The 10,943-nt window shown below is 35.6% G+C and overlaps 1 protein-coding gene across 1 annotated transcript; it reads left to right on the forward strand.

Annotated features, from left to right (window-relative positions):
- The first annotated feature begins 38 nt into the window (after positions 1–38).
- On the forward strand, positions 39–9,412 carry pitpnaa (phosphatidylinositol transfer protein, alpha a). Its single transcript, XM_084127424.1, has 12 exons — positions 39–214; positions 1,421–1,451; positions 4,645–4,793; positions 4,913–5,004; positions 5,169–5,176; positions 5,706–5,780; positions 5,916–5,999; positions 6,076–6,153; positions 6,240–6,350; positions 6,548–6,670; positions 7,941–8,008; positions 8,637–9,412. The coding sequence occupies exons 1-11, from the start codon at positions 198–200 to the stop codon at positions 7,986–7,988; spliced, it is 816 nt and encodes a 271-aa protein (XP_083983550.1). The 5' UTR covers positions 39–197; the 3' UTR covers positions 7,989–8,008; positions 8,637–9,412.
- Positions 9,413–10,943: the final 1,531 nt, after the last annotated feature.

Consider the following 10,943-nt stretch of genomic DNA (forward strand, 5'->3'; position numbering starts at 1 on the left):
GGTTTTCATTCTAGTGGGTGTGGTTGCCGTGACGACGCGGCGATCCTGTCGACATCTTTCAGGAAATGAATTTAAAGAAATTAGAAATCCAGGAACTTGAACTGAAACAAGACGCGACGGGGAGGAACGAAGAACCGAAGATTAAATCCTCTTTAAACTAGTTTGAATGTTGGGCACGTGGAACCGAAGGAGATAACATGTTAATAAAGGAATTGTAAGTAATTTAGTATGATTTAACTGAGCCGAAGTTTTGATCTCGCGCTGAGCTTGAGTTTGCGGCGCGTGTTTGGTAACTTTCGCCGGCAGCTGCCAAATGAAGTAGATTTATGTTGATATTATTTTGACTCATGAATTATGAATGTTTTTTTCGGAGTGTTCATTAAGTTAAATCAAATAGTCCAGAGTTTGATCTGTTATCCTATTTCGGACTATATTGTTTATATTCCAGCCAATCCCAATTAGTTTTGATCAATCATCAGTTTATTTGTGCAAAGTGAAAGAAAAAAAGCTTTACTTTTTTGAAGTTACAAAATTCTTTAAAAGCTGCAGGTAGTAAGTGTGAGTGTCACATGCTTACCGTTCTGCCGGTCACGCGTCATAATGCACCGGTGTGCACGTCAAAGTGCACTTTGAGACTTTGTGCTGCTATCATATACTATACTGTACTGTACTGTACATATTCAGGAAGAATTAGCCCTCTAACCAAATTATGACAGTCATATTTACATTACAAGAAAATTAAATGCTGCCTGATCTATATGAACTGGAAAATATTACATTAGACGTCACTACGTTGATGTCATTATGATGTCATTACAGCCATATTGGTTTTTATAATGCTCGATGTGGCTGAATATGGTGATTAAGAACTTTTAATTCGACACGTCATGGAAAACATGAGAATTATCAGGGGGAAGAATGTGGGAAGTAATCCTGGTTTTAAGAGATTACTCTGCATTTCTTAACTAGTTTAACTGTTAATGTGTTTGTATTTTGTTGCGCTTGGATGTAATAGAATTCTCTGGCACTTTATGCAGATTTATCTACATTTTTTGATTATTATTTTTTTTAACTTTTTTTTAATGCCACATATCACACCCATATAGGCCAATATCTTATTCTAATTTGAATAATGGGGTAAACTCATTATGAAACAACATTATCAGATCATGGCTGTTTAATGACTGCAAAGAGACATGGGACAGGTCAGGTTACTGAGTAAAGCAACTTCAGTTCTTATTAACTAAAGTGCTGTTATTTATAAGATGTTATTAATGACATTATCTTCAGAAGGTAAAACTGGGCTTGTGGGATACAGAGTTATCAAAAAACAAAACGAATGTGATTTAAATGAAGGAAGAGTTCAAAGGTCACCATGGTATTTTTGCTGACTTGTTTGCCTTTCTGTTTTGTCTTTCAGTCGAGTCGTCTTGCCCATTTCTGTTGAAGAGGTACGTACAGTCATTTGAACTTTTTCTTGAGATATTACAGGTGCTTCTTTGTTATTTATGTTTATTTTAAAAAATCTATTGTAATCTAGTCATAATTTGAAAAGTCCATCTTGAGGCTCATGGATGTGTTTTGGCATGATGACAGTTTTTCTGTGACTCCGGCTTTCCAGACTCCACCCAGTTTGTTCTGATGGGCAAGAGTTTAGACATTCAAAATGATGAATTGAAACAGTCTGAGGTTTGTGGGAAAGTGGCCTAGTTAACTGCATGCCTATAGTGTATACAGTAGACAAGGACAGCCTGTAATTAATCGTAACCCGAGACCAGGCTTATCAGACTTTATCAAGTGTACCAGCTCTGCTCCAGCTTACCAAGCAAAGGTTGAATTTGTTTATCCCTGTCATTTCTTTCCCTCGCTTTTGTAGTATTTTTTGATTTAGGGTGGTGTGTTTTTACCCTGTGTATCGGAGCGCCTTGCTGCCATCGTTCTGCATCTGTAGTGTTTGAATAAGAAATCATTGTTGAAGTCAATTGTTCTTGTCTAAACGGCAGTAAAAAGAGACACAGGTTTGGCGTGTGTAGTTGCATTCCTTTCTCTTCACCTGTGCAAAAGGCCACATAATATAGACTGGTGGAGAATTAAACTACCCAACCAGCTGAATCGGGAAGCACATAGAAGATATTACATTGTGGAAGCTGGTTTTGTAGACGTGCCCAGTGTAGGTGCAGTCAGAGAGCAGGGGCTGCTGGGAGCTGCATGACTCATTTGTGTGTGGATGTCAGTGTGTGTGTTTTTTTTTTGTTTTTTTTAAAACTGGTTTAATGAAAATAAGTATACTTTAAAAAAATCATAGAATGTTTTATATGCACAATACATTGGTACCTTTATTTTGGTTATCAGCCTATATTTGAGGGGTTTGAGAGGTTTTTATTTTATTATCAATATCATCAATGTTGTGCATCCTCTAAATTTATACAGTGCTGGTCAGAATTATTTGCCTCCTTGCTAAATATGATCAAAGATGGCTGTAAAAAATAAATCTGCATTGTTTATCCTTTTGATATAAAAATAAAAATAAAAAATTGGAACCTTTTATTAAAGTAAAAGAATTGAAAGTGGGGGGGGAATCACATTATGAAATAGATGTTTTTCTCCAAAACACATTGGGAACAATTATGTGCCCCCTTTTATTAAATACTTTTTGCAACCTCCTTTTTCGAAGATAACAGCTCTGAGTTTTCTTCTATAATGCCTGATGAGTTTGGAGAACACCTGACAAGAGATCAGAGACCATTCCTCCATACAGAACCTCTCCAGATCCTTCAGATTCACAAGTTCATGTTGGTGCTTCTTCTCTTCCGTTCACCCCACTCATTTTCTATGGGGTTCAGGTCAGGGACTGGGATGGCCATTGCAGAAGCTTCATTTTGTGCTCAGTTACCCATTTTTGTTTTGATTTTGATGTTTGTTTTTGGATCACTGTCCTGTTGGAAGATCCAAACATGACCCGTTATAAGATTTCTAGCAGAGGTTGTCAGGTTTTGATTTTTTATCTGTTGGTATTTGATCGAATCCATGATGCCATGTATCTGAACAAGATGTCCAGGACCTCTGGCAGAAAAAGATTAACTTATGTTAATAAATGCAACTTTTGATTTTATTAATGTATTAGTAAATGTTGAAATTAACTTTAACAAAGATTAATAACTGCTGCAGAGGTGCAGTTCATTATTAGTTCATGTTAACTAATGAAACCTTATTGTAAAGTGTTACCCATTGGTGTCAACCAGAACTTTAATATCAGTGCAATCGTTATTTTTCATACTGTACATTATAATTTGGATGCCCTTTATTCACTTGTGGCATTTAAAATGATTGTTTTTATTGTTGTTGTTTTTTTTTTATTTTTGTTCAAAAATTAGCCAGTCAATTTTTAGCCTGACTTCGTCATACTCATATTCTAGGCAGAATGTGAGTCTGATACTGCTCAATAGAGCTTTGATTATGAGGCGTGTCTTAACCGAACCAGGAAAAAAAATTGGATAGACCTACAACCAATCAGAGCAACGCAGTAAGTGGTGTATGTTGAGCGACGCATATTTTTTATTGCAAATCAAAAATATTACAATACTTGAAAATTAATAAGGGGGGATACGGGGAATATCACATGTAGATATACGGGCAACATAAATCATCATGGTATATCATCACAACAGATACCTTAAGCGACGCATAGTTGTCAACAGAGCTCAACTGCACACACGCAGGAAGAAGTAGTAAAGTAATGAGTAAAGTAATAATAAAGCACTCCATGAGTGTGACCAAAGGAGAAACCACAATGACCACAGGGTTTTCATTGCGTCCCATCTTCTTAGCGACCATCGGAGCCAGCTGACCAATTAAACTTTTGCCGAATCCCATAGGAAGGACGGCAAACACATCTTTCCGATCGACAGATGCCTTGATTGCGGTTCTCTGTTCGTCTTTTAAAATTAATCCGCTGTCGATTTCTCTTATAACAGACGCGATAGCGGAATCTAAACATCTCCTGCTGCAGTCAACCCAAGCGCTCTTTGGTGACGTGGGTGATTACGTAACCGCTGATCATCTGTCCATCATCGATTAAAGCCCGCCCTGGCAATTTGATTGGCTCGGCCTTCTGCGAGCCGAGCATAATTACTCCTCATCGGATCGAGTCCAGACCGAACTTCCCGACCAAAAAATGTTGTGGGCGGGGTTCGGGCTGGCACCCAGGCTAATGGATTTTTAATATCAACAATTTATCGGTTATGTGTCATAACATTAAAATAATTATCAGTTTACTCACTGTCGCAGCCAGAATTAGAATAAAATGGTTAGGATTGGTTTCCAAAGTGTTCAAAACTGCTAAAATATTTTTTTTGTCTAACTAGAGGTGCACTTGCATTTGCTAGAAACAGTAGACACCAGTTTCCCTCTTTTCTGTCATCAGATTATAGGGTTTGAACACTTCCTCTATAATTGTGTCCGTTTGTTTATGGCACACCAGCCTGTATATGGCTATTTATTTATGTAGATGTTGAATCCTCTCCCATTTTTGTACGCAGCCATGATATGACATAATACATTAATTTTTTAATGTGTTTCTGTTTGTCATTATACTGTAATAATTTGCATATGACCAAGTCAAGTTGACATTATTCTCTCATACAGTATCAGGTGGGTCAGCTGTTCTCTGTAGCCGAGGCTAGTAAGAATGAGACCGGAGGTGGAGATGGGGTGGAGGTCCTGAAAAACGAGCCCTACGAGAAGGAGGATGGAGAGAAAGGACAGTACACGCACAAGATCTACCGCTTGCAGAGGTAATAATCATAATATGAATTAATCAGTGCTGTGCTGTATATTCAAGTGCCATCAAGCCGAAAAATTGGTTATAGTCTGCATCTCAGTTTTTCTTTGGGATTCTCTCTGTCTTATGCAGTAAAGTGCCAACTTTTGTACGGTTACTGGCCCCTTCATCTGCCCTGAATATCCATGAGAAGGCCTGGAATGCTTATCCTTACTGCCGCACAGGTACCGCACACAGTAACACAGCTTAGCCCTGGAGCTAAATGTACACAATAACGCATGATTGATCTATTAAATGCAGAACTCATAGGAATAAGGAAATTCACTTTTAAAACTGTTTTTTTTTTTCTCTCTTTTTCTTGTGGTCCCTACTTCATTCATTGCTCCAGTTCTTACGGTGAGTGTATGAGACACCTGTGTGTAACTAAATTAAATATTTTCTATTAATAATCAGCATTAGCAATTCCTTTAACAATTAAACAGGTTTTATTCTTATCTATACGCTACTCTTCAAAGGTCTGGGATTGGTTAGATTTTTTTTAATGTTTTTTAATGGCTCCAAGGCTGCATTTATTTGATTTAAAAAAACAGTAATATTGTGAAATATACTTTTTTCTATTTTAATATATTTCAAAATGGAATTTATTCCTGTGATGCAAAGCTGAATTTTCAGCATCATTACTCCAGTCTTCAGTGATCCTTCAGAAATCATTCTAATATGCTGATTTGCTGCTCAAGAAACATTTATTTTATTTTTTAGCATTTATTTGAAGTTTTTTTTGTTTTGTAAAACTATAAAAGTATTTACTGTCACTTTTGCTCAATTCTTACTAAATAAAAGTTATCTTAAGTAAGTCTTACTGACCCCATACTTTGAACAGTAGTGTGTCTTTATAACAAATTTGTTGTATGTTTTTTTTTTATAGAATGAGTACATGAAGGACAATTTTTTAGTTATGATTGAGACATGGCACAAGCCTGACCTCGGTGAACAGGAAAATGTGAGTAGGCAGTCGACATTATTTTGATTAATGCGCAAAATTATTTGAATTCCACGTCACCACAATAAGCAGGAAATCGATTTTAAATTACAAGTATCTGTAAGGGTCTAACCTTGTTCTTTCTGTTTTCTGAAGGTCCATAAGCTTGACCCCGAACAGTGGAAGAAGGTCGAGGTTGTACACATTGACATTGCTGACAGGTCTCAGGTGGACACTAAGGTAAGGAAAACTGAGAGTTTACTTTCAAAGCACGATCAAACTTTGAGACTTGCTGACGGTTTAAACGCCTTCACAGGACTACAAACCAGACGAGGATCCAGCCACATTTAAATCTCAGAAGACTGGTAGAGGGCCATTAGGACCTGACTGGAAGGTTTGTATTCTTTCTTAAATTGTTTCTATAGCTCCTGCGTTTTTGTAAGTTCTGCAGTCGATCAACTTTGTTCCTGTGTGTTGCAGAAAGAACTTCCTCAGAAGACGGACTGTCCTCATATGTGTGCCTATAAACTAGTCACTGTCAAGTTCAAGTGGTTTGGCCTGCAGAATAAAGTGGAGAGTTTCATCCACAGGGTATTAAACTTTAAAACTTTAAAACACCTCATGCTGTGTTCAGTTTGACTCAACAAAATGTCCATCGTGGAGGTGCAGTTTAGAAAGATAAACAGTTAGTGTTTGTTCATTTTATTCGAGGGCTTGATGTTTGTGTGTCGGCCTAGTGCTAATGCCGTGACTCATGAAACTTTAATGTTTGTTTGGTTTGACTTCAGCAAGAGAAGCGTCTGTTCACCAACTTTCACAGGCAGCTCTTCTGCTGGATAGACCGGTGGATCAATCTGACCATGGAGGACATCCGCCGCATGGAGGAGGAGACGCAGAAAGAGCTTGATAACGTGAGTTCAACAACAGAGTGCAGACAGTGTTTAACACAATCGTTTATAACATTCACAGGTTTTCAAATATGATGCTGTACAGTCTTATTGTTAATTAAAATATCAGATGAAAAACGTAACTTATTTCCGTTAAGTTCTAAAATTTCATTAAGTATTAAAACCATAAAACAAATAAATGAAGGCTAAATAGAAGGGGAAAAAAACAGAAGAAAAATGACAAAAGCACGCGACAAAAGTGAAAAGATAAAAGCTAATTCATAATATTAATAGTATATAAATAACACTAAATAAACACTGAATGCAGTAAAGATCCAGTGCTGAATGACCTTGGTCAGAGGAGATATTTAATCTATATTTAATTTATGGATACACTGATATTAAAGTTCTGGCTGAGACCAATAAGCAGAAAATTATTTTCAAGTCCAGACTAATTGATATGGGGTTAGTACAAGGTGCTTAAAGTACTTGAAGTACTTGAATTTGACTTTTTGAAATTTAAGTCCTGGAAAACCCTTGAAAAGAGACGTTTTTATGAAAAGGTAATTGAAAAATGCTTGAATTATTAAAAGACTATACATGTAAAATTAGTGTTTATCTTTTCACACAAAATTAACGCTACAATATAGATATAGAGCCATTTTGAATGGCTATGAGTGTGATGTTGCTCATATAAATATCCATGTATATGATACAATATTCATTCTTCAGGTCAATCATATATTAATGGGAGAAAAAAATCTGTTTGAATGGGGAAAGCGATATCTTTTGTCGTAGTATCCTTTCAATGGTTAAGGTTACCAGTCATTGCATGCGCTGCACTTTATTTGTACCATTTTGTTTTATTAGTTTATTTTTATCTATTTACCTTTTTTAGAATTTGAAAGATAATAAAGATGTTGTTTGATAAGTGATCTCTGATTGTAGCCCTTGAAAACCAAAAAAAGTAGTGCTTAAAGTCCTTGAAAGTCCATTTCATTTCACAGTATCTGTATGAACCTTATGATAAATGGCGAATATTAGAATTTATTTAAAACACTTGACTAGAATCATTCAGTTATAATGTACAGTAATGAAAATGTATTTTTCATTTTGAGGTTTGGTAAAGATTACATTTAACAGTGTTATTCAATTATTAATGTTTTAAAGATTAACTTTAAGTGAGCGTTAGATGACAGCAAAGGTCTAAAAGTAAAAATGGAATGAAGCATGCATAATTAAATATCCAATACTGACAAGTCTGAAATATTTCCTTTTTTTTTTTTTTTTATAGATGCGAGAGACCGAACCAGTGAAAGGCATGTCTGCCGCAGACGAATGAGGCGCTTGTTTATTGTCACTGTGAGTAAAGATGTGCTGATGGTTTGTTTATTTATTCACACTAACTCTGCCCACCAATTGTCTGATTGAGTCAGACAAAAATACAAAAGAAACTGATAACTGGATCAGTGTTGTGGAGAGTTAGGCGGGTGGCGTTAGCTTTTGACACGACCAACCCAAGTTCAAATCCAACTTTTTTCTTTTCCCATCACATATCGGCTCGGCTCGGGTTTATTTTAAACAAAAATTAAGAAAATATTCCAAAAGTGGAAATAAAATGCCTAATGGGTATTAAATAGTGGATATAACGTGATTAACGGGTAGAGTTAGGGGTAGGGGAGGGCTTTTGTGGACAGGGACAAGTTAAATAATTATTTTTTTAATAATATACTATAATACATTGAGGTGCAAATAATATCTGCCACTATTTGTATAAATGGCATCTTACTGTTTTTTACTGAAAATACTGCTATTTTCACTTAGTGTAAATAGCAACAAAAAGTATTTTATTTACACTGTGTAAATTGCGTACATCGCTGCCTTTGTTTATATGTGGAGGAATAACTGCTAAGCAGTGCAGACACTCACATGGGACACTATATTTTATGTTTTTACTATATATTATAATTTTTTTTTTTTGTATTTTCAGATGTTGCAGTCTCTGCAGTGTGATGGGCTGCTCTCTCGCTTCATGCTCCACTCCACTAGTTTCTCTATTTTCTCAACATCTGCACGCAGGAGATTCTATCCAGAGGTGTTTCTTACACTAATTAATAGCAATCTTTTTTTTTTCAGCCCATGTTTCTACCCCATGTCTATTAACTTTTATTTTAAAATTGCCTCCATAAATGTTTTGCTTAAGTTGACTGACATCAGCACTTGTTTAAAAACCCCCTCACTATCTTTGTCACCAGCATGTTTACATGTTTCTCTAACAGACGTTTCCACCCTTGATGTATTCGCTTCAGGTTTCGTTTGGCCTCATGCCTCATGACAGACAATAAACCAGGAGTTTATGGTATTAGAGTGTTGCAGCTGACTCATTGTTACTCATAAGCCACTTACTCAGGACTTTTTGTAGATTTGAAAGGACTGAATTCTTATAATGTGGTAATACCAGGTTTACAGTTAAGGCGTAAAAATAAACTCACTTTAGTTCAGTTGAGCTTCCACCCAGGGTCTAGGGAGGTAAATATCATGTTATGTTGGATTGGAGATGTATTAGCACATGTTTTGAGATATACATTGTGCCTCTGTCACACAAGGCTTAGTTATGAACTGTATTCAGATGTTTAAACGGTATTCTGCTGCTCTGTTCCCCTTTCTCCTTAATACTCTGTGTTTACCTGACATGGATACAATGTAATACTCATTTCATTATTGTCTCATGACCTAATAATGATATTAAAAAGAATTTATATTATTATTGGCTGTAGAATGTATTTATTTATTGGGCTGTAAGGGGTGTGGTGATAGTGATAACTCGTTAGGCAAATCTTTTTTCACAAATTATTTATTTATTATTTATAAATTATTTAAAAATAAATATAACTACGTTTTGATTGACAGCTTATTTGACCTATTTTCCTTAAGGATGGTTTACTTTGATCCCATTAGCTGCTCTTTAACAAACTACTTAACTTTCTTCTAGCATTTACAAAGTGATCAGGTAATAAGCACAGTGACATTAATATTGCTTTAAAATACACTAACAGCTTTATATAATGCACAAACTCGGCAGTCTAAACAACGAGTTAGCGTAGTAGATCAAATGAACTGCACTAGTGATGTGTGTACTTTGCAGCCAACAAATGAATGCACTTGACCGTTTGTGTTTCACTAATGTGCAATGCTGAAACAGTCAAACAACCAGCTAATTCTCCGCATAGTTGGATAATAAAATAAAGGTGGTTAACATCATTCAGGATAATGAAACTCCTTTGTGATAGCAGAGTTCCCAGATCTGTGTAACAAGGAGCCCATGTGCCAATCAAAACGTGGACAGTGACCAATTAAAATAATCCAAATACCAACTCAAAATATGACACTCGCTGTCACTGATATGCATTGAACAATTTCAACTTGAAAATCACAGTATGCTTTCACTTATAAAATCATCTTACCTTAAGACTGACAGGAGAACCAATCATATCTTCCTCTTTATTACCAGTTACAGTACAAAATAAACATCAATTAACATCAGAGGGTATGTTGAAAGAACCAGTACAACTTTCTGAAATGCATCATGTCTAATGTAATCGCTCAATCAGTGTTTCAACCGCAAATAAATCAGCTAGTAAACAATGTGTCAGGTAACAAGGTAAATTACATTTACCTCAGAGAAGCCATTCATGGTCCATAAACTGTAGGTTATAGTTAGGGAGAAAAATTTACTCGAGAACATTTTGCAACAAAAAAAAAAAAAAAAAAAGAGAAGAAAAAAAAGCACTTGATTACATATTCGTTATATTTTTACTCTGATACCATTAAAATGTATCATAACGTTATAAAAACTACCTTATATACAATTTTATACAAATAAGTTATTAATTAAACTTTAATAATATTGTACCAGCTGACAGGGTTCCCTGTGTAGTTTAACATCATAATGTAGTTCCTTGGAAAAGAAATAACGTACTATATCTATGTATATCCAAATAAATAGATATTGAATCGACATTAAAATCGAATCGTAAGCTCATGAATCGAATCGTGAAGTTTGTGTCAATTCTCACTCCAAGCTGAACTCAAAACTTGGCAGCCTTGAGTACAGTTTTATAACTGATGGAATAAATAAACTGGACGGAGTAAAATAGAATTTCAGTCAAATGTAATTTAAAATGTACAAATAATTTATGCACTACATCAACATGTCCCCCGAGGGAAAATGGCGTTTAAAGTAGGCCAATTCCGCGGGAAAGCACACCAGAGACACAGCTCTTTTAAAAGCACTTAA

Source organism: Abramis brama (genome assembly GCF_963993115.1).
Source record: "Abramis brama genome assembly, chromosome: 10".
In the NCBI taxonomy this organism is placed as follows: domain Eukaryota; kingdom Metazoa; phylum Chordata; class Actinopteri; order Cypriniformes; family Leuciscidae; genus Abramis; species Abramis brama.

Coding starts and splice junctions, on each gene's coding strand:
- pitpnaa (XM_084127424.1), top strand. Junction 6,351..6,547: donor TGGAGAGTTTCATCCACAGG/GTATTAAACTTT, acceptor GTTTGACTTCAG/CAAGAGAAGCGTCTGTTCAC. Junction 6,671..7,940: donor CGCAGAAAGAGCTTGATAAC/GTGAGTTCAACA, acceptor TTTTTTTTATAG/ATGCGAGAGACCGAACCAGT.